Source organism: Lepidochelys kempii, chromosome 11 (assembly GCF_965140265.1).
Source record: "Lepidochelys kempii isolate rLepKem1 chromosome 11, rLepKem1.hap2, whole genome shotgun sequence".
Taxonomy (NCBI): domain Eukaryota; kingdom Metazoa; phylum Chordata; order Testudines; family Cheloniidae; genus Lepidochelys; species Lepidochelys kempii.
Window position 1 is genome coordinate 38,720,022 of NC_133266.1, and position 13,848 is coordinate 38,733,869.

A 13,848-nucleotide genomic window follows, 5' to 3' on the forward strand; every position below is an offset into this window, starting at 1 on the left:
TATTTCTTTTCAAATTTTGACCAACAGATCTAGTGAGAATTATTAGAGCTATATTTATATAAAATTCATGAATGTTAAAATGTGTTGGTTGCAGTTATTTTCATGTGAATAACACAGAAAATCCATTAAAAATGAAACGTTTATAAATAGGCAACAAAGTACCATTTATTTGCTTTGCCATATAATTAGTGCATGTGTCTTGCGGTGTTTTAAAATGAATTTAGTGTTGGTGGAAGGTGCTATATTGGAAATTCTAGTTCTTTATCCACAGGGCAGTCTTCTCCCCACTGCCTCACCAACGTGCTGCATCCTTTCACTGGAGAGCTCACCTCTAAGGGTGAGAGTGATTCACTGTCAGTGCCCAGTTAGTCCTTAATGAGCTTTCTGAAAGCTGAACCATATTACAGCCATTAGTTATCTGATAACATTTGAAAAACAAATATCTCCTTATTGTCTCTCTGATGAATTGTGGCCATGGTACTTCTAGGACAGGGGTGGGCAAACTTTTTGGCCCAAGGGCCACATCTGAGTATGGAAATTGTGTGGCAGGACATGAGTGCTCACAAAATTGGGGGTTGGAGTGTGGGAGTGGGTGAGGGCTCCGGCTGGGGGTGCAGGCTCTGGGGTGGGGCCAGAAATGAGGAGTCCAGGGTGCGGGAGAGGGCTCTGGGCTGGGGCAGGGGGTTGGGGGGTATGGGGGTGTGCAGGCTCTGGGCTGGGGCTGGGAATGAGGTGTTGGGGGTGCAGGAGGGTGCTCTGGGCTGGGACCGAGGGGTTCAGAGGGCGGGAGGAGGATTAGGCTGGGACAGGAGGTTGGGGCATGAGAGTGGGTTAGGGGTTCAGGCTCCAGATGGCACTTACCTCAAGCAGCTCCCGGAAGCAGCAGCATGTCCCCTCTGACTCCTACGCAGAGGCAGGGCCAGGTGGGTCTGCGCGCTGCCCCATCCACAGGTGCCGCCCCTGCAGCTCCCACTGGTCATGGTTCCCGACCAATGGGAGCTGCGGAGGCAGTGCTTGGGGCAGGGAAGCATGAAGACCTCTGGCTGCCCCTACATGTAGGAGCAGAAGGGAGGACATGCCGCTGCTTCCAGGAACTGTGCAAAGTCATGGCATACGCACAGCAGGGCAAGTCCCCGACCCCACTCACCGGCTGGAGCTCGAGGGCCGGATTAAAAAGATTTAAGGGCCGGATGTGGCCCCCGGGCCGTAGTTTGCCCACCCCTGTTCTAGGTGGACATCACACATTATTGAGGAGTAACATGAAATTGTGTGATGATATGTTTGTTTTATTAGGTACTGTATTTAACATGTGTGGGTTTTTCTCCATTTAGGGAAATGTAGGACGGCAAGGGTCCCCAGGCCTCCAGGGACCTCCAGGTGAAGGTATTCAGGGATCTAAGGTATAAAGACTCACTGACTTCAGTACTCATACGTAACTCAGGGGAGAACCTGACCATCACAATATAAAGGAATTGAGAAACAGATTGCCTGTTTTTATTGCATAGGGGTGGGTATTTGTTTCCTGTTTTGCTTTTTTTTTAATACCCTGGTTGGCTAAGGGGCTGAAGGTGGAGACTAAAAAGAGTAACATGAGCATCAACAGTGACTGTCCTCTTCCTCACTGCTAGATTAACAGCAAGGCCAAGGGGAGGTGGCCCAGGAGTTTCCAGGACAGATAGGTTCTAGTCTCAAATATAGTTAGCCTTGCAAGAGGGCACCAAAAAACAAGGCCATGTTTCCCTGTTCCTTTTCTTTCAATCCCTGTGATGCACACTTGTGCCAAGCTTGGAGTAGTTCAATTAACTGTCAGATGGGAAGGAGAAGGTGCAGCACTGAGTCTAGATGTCATGCTCCTCTTCTCCTATAGTTGGTACTTTTACACTGTGAAGGGATGCATCAGTGGAGAGTGATGATTCAGACCAAAGGGATGGGAGAGAGGAATGAGTGGGAGAGACACAGAGAAGATGGAAAAAGAAACAGAAAAAGCCAATTTTATTTTAAAATATTAAGAAGGAAAGCAGGCGTGTATATGTGGCTGGCATGTACAGCCCTTATTCACCCTGGTGAGAACTTGCTCCTATGAGAAGGTCCCATTCACTTTAATTTGTCTATTTACACAAATAGGTGCTCAGCAGGGCGAATGAGGGATTCACAAGCTGGCCCTTCTAAGGGTTGGAGACAGGAAGCTCAAAAATATTCTTGATGGGACGCAAGGAAAGCATATGTCAAAAATATATCTGCATAAAGAAATCTACATGACCTGTGATATTGTTCAGTATATTCATTAAAATTTAGCTTGAAACAATTTTGCTGTGAACATTTAACATTAATATATGATGAATGGTCATCAAGTGTTAACATTTCTAACTGAAATATCATTAGGGTGAGCAAGGAATTCAAGGAATGCCAGGACCTCGGGGGCCTCCTGGGGAAGGACTACTTGGACCAAAGGTACAGTATATAAATGAAAGATAATGTCTGGTGCCCAGTTCTCCCCTTGAAGTCAACATACTGGAGTCAACTCTGAGTGGAGTTACTTCTATTCTGGGGAGAAAGACTAGGGGATGAGAATTTGTAGGGCAATTATGTAATAGAGAATATAGTTAGAGATGAGGAAAATAAGTAAATAGTATTCCAGATGTCATATTTTATCTTGCCATACTATAGTCTGATTAGGTGCAGTGGTATGCAGAACTTTTTAAATTGAGTTTTTACTAATGTGGCAGCAGATTGTTCCGTTTGCCATCTAGTTCAGTGGAGCCTGCTCCTTGGAGCTTCTACTCTGTCTGATAGAGTATGTCTTCTTTTCATTATCATGCACGCCTGTTAAAAAGTGAGCCAATGAGAAATTCACAGTAGAAAGCCAGCATTTCAACTCCAGTATTTTCTTCCCTCACAGATATTATTAATCTGATTACATCTTACACAAGTCAGAGTGCAAGAAAGCAATGAAAAGCTTTATCTGAGTTTAGTACAATTTAAAGGTACTGTTGTAACTAACGCTGGGCTTGATCCTGCAAGGTGCTGAACACCTCATTGTAAAGTGCTCAGTGACTCCTCTTAAGGTCAGTGGGATTTGGGAACATCCAGCCCCCCACAGGATCAGGCCTTCAGTTTAATATTTTATAAAGTACCTTTCACAATATTACAATTTAAATATATTTTGAAATATGACATGTAGAACTTATTACAATAAAAAGCAACAGAACTTTGGTAGAATAGTTTTTAGTCCTCTCCACCAGCTGCACAGGGTTTCCACAATGACAGCTAGATATAAAATGAAAAGTTTAACTGAAAGATGTGACTTACAGCTATTGTCTAACTAATGCATCATTCCAAGGGTGATCGCGGTGCTGCAGGTGAAAGGGGAAGAAAAGGAGAAAAAGGCAACATGGGTGATCCTGGTTTGTTCGGAGAACCTGTGAGTTCCTACAATTCATCAATGAGTTTGTTGTAACAAATTTTAAACACCCTAAGTATATGACTGCGTAAAGTGTTTTCATCACTATTTAACTGCAAATAATCTGAAATGCTTATGAAAAAGTCAAACTATGCAAGGATTTTAAAGACAGAATTCCTTATAACATAAACATTCCCTTGCTCAGTGAGAGTCCAGAGGTCAAAACAATAGGTGCAGCTTCTTCCTTAGAGAAGTGAAAGTCAATCAACTTAAAAAGAAAAGGAGTACTAGTGGCACCTTAGAGACTAACCAATTTATTTGAGCATAAGCTTTTGTGAGCTACAGCTCACTTATGCATCTGATGAAGTGAGCTGTAGCTCACGAAATCTTATGCTCAAATAAATTGGTTAGTCTCTAAGGTGCCACAAGTACTCCTTTTCTTTTTCGAATACAGACTAACACGGCTGCTACTCTGAAACCGATCCACTTAAAGGTACACAACCACATAGTTCTGTTCTAAAGTCAAATTTAACTGTCAATCAACCTTTTCCATAAAAGAGAAATGATTAAGTGGGGGCATGTGTGTATGGAAAGGAATACTGATGGAGAGAGACCCAAATAATCATCACAGCAAGGAGTGGAGAGAGAGAGATGGGAAAAGCCTGATGACCAACTCCTCCTCTGCCATTTGCTTCTTGTTTAGTGGGCTTTGTTTGTATTTTGTTTCATTTTTTTTAAATAAAACTGCCCCAGCCCTTAACCCTGGTATTAAGCCTATCATTGTCTACTTGTGCACTCAAAGGGGAATTATGGCAATCCTAGAGTTCTTGCAGCTACTCCTATAGTAGCAGGTTGGAAGACACAATGTTCTGGGAACTGGCACTTGCAGAGCATGGCAGGCAGGTAGTAATTTGCATGAGTTCTCCCTTCCCTCCATAGATGGTAACTCATAGTCCTGCAGCTGGAGGTTTGGGGTCTTCTGGTCTTCATAGCATTTTGATCATTCTTCTAACTAGACTCCAATTACAGCTGCAGTCTCACAAGACTTGTACTGCCCAGAAGGCTGTAGATATTTTGTGTCGGATTGAGCCCTAATATTTTAACTGTACATTTTTATAGAAAAGAGAGAGTTCTTATTATCTAAATATTATATAATTACCAGGCTGATAAAATAATGGTTCACGTTACAGCAGTGGTTACTAATTAATTGCTAATAGCTAAATTATGGTCTTCATTGCAGGGCAGTACTGGACCCAAGGGAGAGCAAGGCCTAACAGTAAGCAAATCCTGTTGTAAATTCCATTAATGCAAGATACAAATTAAATGCAAGATGTTATGAGTTAATGAATCACAGGGGAATTATAATTTGGAATGTTTCCTGATTGAGTCTTTCACTGAGAAAAAAATTTAAGAAGTCTCGCAACCGGCTATATTATCCACATTTAAGAAACAATACAAAAGGTGCCTGACTTAAGTCCCATTGACTTCAATGGGACTTAAACACTCCTGTAAGAGTTTTGCTGAACTGGGGCCCTGATGCAGTTCAGGCTCAGCAGAGGCATAATTAAGCTCACAGCATGAAAGACTATGGCATTTTTTATCAGAACAAATATCTGAAATTAAATGATTGGCAAGGACAATATTATAGGTCATCTGAAAGTGTACAATTGTCAAATAATGTGCTATTTGTTATTTTCTATTATTTTCGTACTTAGAAAGAAGATATAATTAAGTTAATTAAAGAGATATGTGGTAAGTGTTCAATCAACCTTACATTTCAGATCCTGTTTATTAATTTACTTTTACCTTCTCCTCTTCCACCATGAGTACAGAATAAAGTTAACATTGCATAGCCAGTATATGGTAATATATTAAGCTCTACTCAAGCTATAATGGAAGTAATATCCATTATAAACAAACAAGACTAAGTATAGTAATAAATTCAGAACTAATCATGATTTGATTTTTATTCTTCCTCTACAGGCTGTGGTATTAAATGTAAGGAAATACCTATGGAGCTTGTGTTTGTGATTGACAGCTCTGAAAGTGTGGGACCAGAAAATTTTGAGATAATTAAAGACTTTGTCACTGCATTAGTGGATAGAGTAACTGTAGGCAGAAATGCTACCAGAATTGGTCTTGTACTCTACAGTTTAGAGGTTCGGCTAGAATTTGGACTTAACAGGTACTCAACCCAACAGGACGTGAAACAAGCAATTAGAAAAATGCTGTATATGGGGGAAGGTACATACACAGCAACTGCTATCCGTAAAGCAACACAGGAAGGATTTTTTGGTGCTCGAACTGGTGTGCGAAAAGTAGCTATAGTATTAACAGATGGACAGGCAGATAAGAGAGAGGCTGTTAAATTGGATATCGCTGTCCGAGAGGCCCATGCAACCAACATTGAAATGTATGCAATAGGAATTGTAAATACTTCAGATCCAACACAAGTTGAATTCTTGCGTGAATTAAATCTGATCGCATCAGATCCTGACAGAGAACATATGTATCTCATTGATGATTTTAATACTCTTCCAGGTGAGTGCATTTTGTTTTAATTGTGTTAAATATTTGTAAATTAATCCAGAGCATGCTAAACTCGTCCAGTGGAAAGAATGGCTTGTTTTTCTTTCTGTGTAAACTTCCAGAGATCTTGGCCTAGATTCTGAGCTATACTGGGTGCATCTTATGGGATGGGGTGCAGTAGTTTCTGAGGCTGGTAAAGGAGTGGTCCAACACATAGCAATAATTAGAGCAGTCTTTGGGCTGCTTTAATTTACACTAGGCTGCACATGTCCAAATGGAATCATTCTGGCAGCTGGGAATTGCAGAAGCACTGAGATGGTCCAGTGACATCAGCTATGGCAAAGGGCTGGGCAGAGGTAAGGTATTGAGCTTCTACATTGGCTCAATGCCAGCCACGGGTTCCACTTACAAAATGGGAATTCCCAAATAGGTAATTAAGCAAGGCGTCCGGCTGATTTGCACCACTGGCCTAATGCAAAGCATCCAGAGCAGGGAGCCAGAATCTGGCCCACTGAGCCAACTCCTGATTTCTTATTCTCTTCCATGGGATTAATTACATGACGAAGGCAAGCAGGATTTGGCCTATTATGAGGTAATGACTAAGAGATATTTTAAGAGATTCAGGGGCTTGTATAAGCACAGTTGGCTGAGTTTAGAGACACAGATCTTGTTTTATGCCACAATGTGCCATGCACACTGGAGTACAAGTAATGGAGGTCTGAGGGAGCTGGAAGACTTATGACAAATAGTCCAGAGGGGTTGTCTGTATTATTATTTATTATTATTAATTAATAATTATTATTGCATGTAAATAACCTTATTTCCTGATTGACTCTCTACTTCCATAAATAATGCTGTTCTCTCTTCTTTAAGCTTTGGAGTCCAAATTAGTAAACCAGTTTTGTGAAGACGAGCATGGTGCCTTAATATATAATCGTATTGGAAATGGTGCAAGCATAAGTGGACCATCTATCCATTCATTGTCTTCCGGTTCTTCACATTACTTACTTCACAGCATCAATAATGTTAATGGACAATCAGTTTCATCAGACAGGCATGGAACATCTGTGAGAGAAAGCAAGCTTTCTCAACCATTCGTTCCGGTATAAAAATGCATCATTTATTTTAATAACCAACTGGCTTCTTTGTACTTCCTTGTCTGCTTTCTGCTACTGATGCAGTACATCAGGTTTTTTTCTCCCTAGTTCCCTCTACTGATTGAGCTTGTGGAGTTTCTCCTTTACCTCACTGGGAATTCTGAGAGCTACATCTTGTGAATGATAGTTCTGATGCAGCATGTATGCAGTTAACTAACAATAGTAACAATATCCATGAAGAGACAAGGATTATTACAAACATGTTTTATAATAATATATTTGTGCTGTAATATAAAGAATGAGATATTGAAAGGGCAGTTATACTCTGAAAAGAAACTCTAAGAAGTGGTTTCAGAGTAGCAGCCGTGTTAGTCTGTATCCGCAAAAAGAAAAGGAGTACTTGTGGCACCTTAGAGATTAACAAATTTATTTGAGCATAAGCTTTCGTGAGCTACAGCATCTGATGAAGTGAGCTATAGCTCACAAAAGCTTATGCTCAAATAAATTTGTTAGTCTCTAAGGTGCCACAAGTACTCCTTTTCTTTTTTCTAAGAAGTGGCATTTCTACTCTATGATTCTATATTATATTTTTGCTGATTACAGAATTTTGAAGAGCCAAAACCACAAACCTGTCCTGAGATGAGAGTCAAACTGTTTTCTTTGGGCTCATGCATCACCACCAGACACCAATATTCCCCACCAAAATTTAGTTAACAATTCTCTGGCTTATGCATGATCCAGAATAGAATACAGTTCACTCTCACATATTACTACAAACTTAGCTAATCGGAGAAAAAATAACTTATTTTTGTCAGAAAAATAAACAGATTTAACTTTGAATTTGCATAGGGACCTAATCAGGATACTAAAATGGTGCCACTTTTCGTCACTCTTGGTACCTTAACAACACTTTAAGAAACAGCATTGATGGTTCCCAAATAGAATCCCATCTAGTCCTAGGCTCAAAAATTAGAGTTACTTGTGGATTCTTCAGGAGCCCACCTCATTTTTAGGGACACGGTTAACCTAAAAGTATTTGAAAATTAAAGAAAATTAAACATTTGTTTCAGACCAAAGAATCATCTGTGGCAGTTTATGAAGACCATGAAGAGGAGGCTGAGGAAGATGGGCAGTCACCCTTGCCTTCAGTGAACACCAGAGGTATTTTCACTATCATCTTGCTTCTTACTATTTCGTGTCCTAATTCTTCTAGGCCAGACAAAAAACAATTATTTTTTCTTCACTTGCAGTAGTGGTATCATCACTGCCATCATCACCGCCAGACAAAATGCTGTCACCATCTCTTTCATCAGTTTCCTCTGTGTTGCTTACACCCAGACCAGGTTATATATTATACTCAACTTTTAATTTTGATTACTTGAACATTAACCTTTATTAAAGATCCTAAATCAAAGTTATGTCTTCAGGACTAACTCATTTCCTAGGTTTGGTAAAGCTATGATGGGAAGGAGGGACCATTTTAGGATTTAGAGTGGACTCAGTCCCATTGCTTCTCCAGCATCTTCGTCCAACATGCCCTGCCTTCCCCAACAGCCAGGACCAGCTGCTTCCCTCATGCTGTGAACAGAAACAGAGGCCAGGGTCAGAAAAAATCTGAGGGAAGGTCTGCTCTAGATGTGGGTGATTCCCAGTACAAGGGGGCATACTTTCACTAGCTTTCATCGAGCTAGCGTGCTAAAAATGAGCTGCAGGACAGAGACCCCCAATACATACCCATCAGAGATGCTAGGCACATACTCAGGGCACCTAACCCATCCCACAGCTCACACTGCTGCGGCTACGTTCTTTTATCATTGATTTATTTTGCTTATCAGCTCTTCTGTTATGTGCAGCACTTGATTACCACCTATTGCCATTAGAAGTGAAGTGTGCACATCTTAGAAAAAACACTGAGTACAATTTCTGATTCTAATAACTATTCTAATGCGAGGGCTCCAATACCACAGTGATGGATGCTGTACCTGAACTTAGATGGACTATGTATTGTAGGTAGTTAACATAAGGGTTTTAGAACCAGAAGCTTTCACACACAGTACCAATGCAAGAATACTGTATATACTTCCTAGATCTTTAGCCTATCAGTCTTTTCTCCCTCTTCGCTGCTGGTAAGATTGACTGCTGACAGTTAGCTTCCAGAATTGTCACTGTTTCCAAACTTTTTTTTTATAGTCTGTATGGATAATAATTTTATAGCACAATATTTCGAATTATAATATTTATGATTTATGAAGGTGCCTGTCTAATAAAGGTGCACATTTAATTAGGCTTCCAAATTTCAACTAAAATATTTAAAAATTTCAACTGAAACTTTACATTGCTCTATCACTTTGGCAGCAATAAAACAGTTTAAAAGGCACAAACATTGAGATGTAAGTTATTTTCACATGCTGAGAGCTCTTTTTATCCTTTGTTTTTTAAGAAAATATCCTGGATCCACGATGTAAATTGAGATTAGATCAAGGGTCATGTCGTGTGTATATAATAAAATGGTACTATGATAAACAAGCCAATGCCTGTGCTCAGTTTTGGTATGGCGGTTGTGATGGAAATGCAAATCGCTTTGATGCTGAAGATGAATGTAAAAAGGCCTGTGTATTTTATTCTGGAGGTAAGTCTGTATACATTTTTCTACATTAAAAACTAGTATTTTATGTGATTCCCTAGTATGGTTAATTATCTGGTATCCTATATTACATACCAAAAAAAGTTAAAGAATGTTATTAACATAAAGTCAAACATTCAAAAGGTAGAAAATGCCTAAATTAAGGCTGCCTGTGCAACCTTAATGTTGCCCCCTTGTGCATAAGCAAAATGATACAGGCTTTAATTACATGACAACATACTATTTTTTTCTATAGGACCATATTCAGAGGTACATAGAATGTAAGCTTTCTGGGCAAGGATTACCTTTTCACTACAAATCTGTACAGCACATAGCACAATGGGATGCTGATCCTTGAGTGGGGTCCCTAAGTGCTACTGTTACTCAAATTATAAAATAATAAGAGTAGGCAAATTTAAATTGTACATATGGCTTGGCTTAAGTAACATTTTTTGTGTGTAAGTCTCTGAACAGTATAATTATGTACTTTCTTCTCCTCTGTTACAGAAGACTAAAGTTTGATTTGAATTCTGCAACAAAGACGACTTCTTTTTTTTAAGTAAAAACTGAAAGTTTTACCCAAGTGCTGTTTTTACACTTGTAAAGTATTTTGATATAATACTTAAATAAATCACTGTACATCAACTTACAATTTGAAAGCAAATACTACTCAGGGGTTATCATCACCTATGTCTGTCAACTTGCTATCTATCAATATTAGAGCTTCAACGAGAAGGACAAATGTTTTAAGAGAAAGTGGCATAGAGGATTCTTGGGGTTATTTTCCTAGCTCTACCAATTAACAGTTCCATGATCTTGGGAAAGTCACATATGTCCTCTATGTTTCAATCCACCCATTTGTAAAATGAAAGACTGTAATATTGCTCCCTTATGGGGAGGGTCTGACGCATAAGTAATTTATGTTTACAAAGTACTTTTAAGATCACTATGAAAGTCACTGTATACATGCAAAATATTATATTTGTAACTATACAAAAACATTGTACTTCTGATGTAAAGACTTTTTCTTTAGTTTCCGTTGGCTAGTAAGATACAAGAGGAATCTATTTAATAATGCCTAGAAACATATGTGACTGATTATAACAGTAACTGGCATTGCTAAAATAGATCAATTCAGTCGTAAAGTAGTTTTTATTTTTTAAAGTATGGTTTCTGAAGGCAGTGTTTGATTTTTAAATGCATTTTAATATTCTAACCTCAACATTTTTTTAAAACTCGTTTAACTTATGTTCAGAAGAACAACTGCAGCATAGGCCTGACAATAACAAGCCATTTTGCATTCCTGTTTAAGTCAGCGCCCATCTGCATTGCTGCATTTATGTGCATGCATAACAGTATATGATGTATTTTTTATTAATCAAATTCTATACTACAAAGCTTGTTTGTAATAAAATTTATTTTGTTTTTACTGCCAGTAGAGAGAATTACTGCCAGTAGAGAATAGCAGCTTTGCAAAACTAAACATCTGTCTTGATATGATATTTAACAATCGCACAGGTTTAGGTTAACACCTGCAGTTTTACATGTTCCTGCTATAGTCACTGGAAGTACTGCTACTGACTTTAACGGGATTGAAACTTCTAGGTTATGCTCGCCACTCATATACACGCTGCCAATCACTGCACATCTGGGGTTTTATATAAATATCTGCAACAATAAATCCAGAATATCAACAAAATTTACAGCAGATATGAGATAACAATTCACCCTTATGGAATATACTGCATTTCCTACATGTAATCAGTGAGGACTTTCATTAAATACTTACTCCTAAATATTCTAAGAGAACTAGATAGCTCATTACTAAGATTAATATTCCGTCATGGGTATTTTTAGTAAAAAGTCAGGGACAGGTCCCGGGCAATAAACAAAAATTCACGGAAGCCCGCAACCTGTCTGTGATTTTTACTAAAAATACACGTGGGGAGGAGTAACAGTCGGAGTGCTTCAGGCCTGCTACTGCACCAGGGGCTGATCGCTGATGCTCCAGCCCCAGGGGGAATGACCCAACCCTGGCCACTGCTTCAGCCCTGGAGCTGCTGCTCTGGCAGGAGCTGCTCCAGCAGACCTGGGGCCACTGCTCCAGCAGCCTCGGGGCTGACCACTGCCCGCTGCTGCAGTGGCCCCAGGGCTGATAGCTGCTCCAGCCCTGTCACTGTGGAAGAAGTCACGGAATCTGACCTCTGTGACAGAATCATAGCCTTATTCTTTACTAACCCTGCAAGCCAAAGTGCATTATATCTTTAGAGCAAGCTGATTCCAGACCAGCCAGTATATCGATACTATCTGACAATTCTTCAATGGCCTACATGACCTTAGTTGCTGGTTTTACTTCAGTTCCAAATACAGAGCTGACCATATTACAAAACCTAACACCAGTATTTGTACCTTCATTGGCAGTCTTAACAGAGAAACCAAGAAACAATCTATTGTCTTACCTACAGAGGTGATCCCTGCAGAATACAGATGAAGAAACTAGAAGTGCTGTTGTGTTATAACTGATCTATAAAGAGACTATATATTGACTTTAGCAAAGCTTTTGATACAGTCTCCCACAGTATTCTTGCCAGCAAGTTAAAAAAGTATAGATTGGATGAATGGACTGTAAGGTGGATAGAAAGCTGGCTAGATTGTTGGGCTCAAAGGGTAGTGATCAACAGCTCAATGTCTAGTTGGCAGCCAGTATCAAGCGGAGTGCCCCAGGGGGCCGGTTTTGTTCAACATCTTTATTAATGATCTGGACGACGGGATAGATCACACCGTCAGCAAGTTCGCGGATGACACTAAGCTGGGGGGAGAGGTAGATACGCTAGAGGGTAGGGGCAGGGATAGGGTCCAGAGTGACGTAGACAAATTGTAGGATTGGGCCAAAAGAAATCTGATGAGGTTCAACAAGGACAAGTACACTGCACAGAGTCCTGCACTTAGGATGGAAGAATTCCATGCACGGCTACAGGCTGGGGACCAACTGGCTAAGCAGCAGTTCTGCAGAAAAGGACCTGGGGATTATAGTGGATGAGAAGCTGAATATGAGTCAGCAGTGTGCCCTTGTTGCCAAGAAGGCTAACAGCATATTGGGCTGCATTAGTAGGAGCATTGCCAGCAGATTGAGGTGATTATTCCCCTCTATTCGGCACTGGTGAGGCCACACCTGGAGTATTGCATCCAGTTTTGGGAACCCACTACAGAAAGGATGTGGACAAATTGGAGAGAGTCCGGTGGAGGGCAACAAAAATGATCAGGGGGCTGGGGCACATGAAGAGGAGATGCTGAGGGAACTGGGCTTGTTTCGTCTGCAGAAGAGTGAGCGGGGATTTGATAGCAGCCTTCAACTACCTGAAGGGGGGGTTCCAAAGAAGATGGAGCTCAGCTGTTCTCAGTGGTGGCAGATGACAGAAGGAGCAATGATCTCAAGTTGCAGTTGCAGTGGGGGAGGTCTAGGTTGGATATTAGGAAACACTATTTCACTAGGAGGGTGGTGAAGCACTGGAATGGGTTACCTAGAAAGGTGGTGGAATCTCCATCCTTGGAGGTTTTGAAGGCCTGGCTTGACAAATCCCTGGCTGGAATACTTTAGTTGTTGTTGGTCCTGCTTTGAGCAGGGGGTTGGACTAGATGACCACCTGAGGTCTCTTCCAACCCTAATCATCTATGATTCTACTTCAGGCTGCAGTTCTGTCAATCTGAAATACATTCACTGGAATAGAGGAGACGTGTACTGTAAAACTATATATTACATTTACTATCCCAGTTTATATCTATCCTTACTGCCTCCTATTTGCAGTAACTGATGTGATTGTCAATCAGTCTTGCTTTATTTAATATATTATACACACACACACGTACGTGAAATGTTAAAAAAACCAAACCTATTAAGTTTGTAAAAACCCACCACTCAGAAGTTAGGAAATGCCAGAATTACGGCTGCATGTGCAACCTTAATTCAGCCCCCTTGTGCATATGCATTATGATACAGTCTTGAATTACATGATCACATGCTATTTTTCCACAGAATCTCTGCCTCGTTTAGTGCACAGAAAGAACAGTGCTCAGTTTATGGTCAGCTATTTTAGTCTTTTTCTCATTGTTCAATGTGTGGCCCCAGACTTTATTTCATGCACACTATTCAAATCCTGCTCTGAAGACAAAATTATTAATTTCCTCATGGGCTTTCCTAG

At 40.3% G+C, this 13,848-nt stretch overlaps 1 protein-coding gene across 1 annotated transcript in view; it reads left to right on the plus strand.

Moving 5' to 3' along the window:
- The window catches only part of LOC140895296 (uncharacterized), a 63,565-nt gene extending 53,370 nt beyond the window's left edge, over positions 1–10,195 (plus strand). The window contains exons 26-36 of the mRNA XM_073304740.1: positions 1,332–1,400; positions 2,383–2,451; positions 3,341–3,421; positions 4,641–4,676; positions 5,116–5,152; positions 5,384–5,941; positions 6,803–6,996; positions 8,097–8,187; positions 8,277–8,369; positions 9,467–9,655; positions 10,157–10,195. Coding sequence (XP_073160841.1) covers positions 1,332–1,400; positions 2,383–2,451; positions 3,341–3,421; positions 4,641–4,676; positions 5,116–5,152; positions 5,384–5,941; positions 6,803–6,996; positions 8,097–8,187; positions 8,277–8,369; positions 9,467–9,655; positions 10,157–10,164 — 1,425 coding nt within the window. The 3' untranslated portion in view covers positions 10,165–10,195. The remainder of the gene's footprint in view (positions 1–1,331; positions 1,401–2,382; positions 2,452–3,340; positions 3,422–4,640; positions 4,677–5,115; positions 5,153–5,383; positions 5,942–6,802; positions 6,997–8,096; positions 8,188–8,276; positions 8,370–9,466; positions 9,656–10,156) is intronic.
- The last annotated feature ends 3,653 nt before the right edge of the window (positions 10,196–13,848 follow it).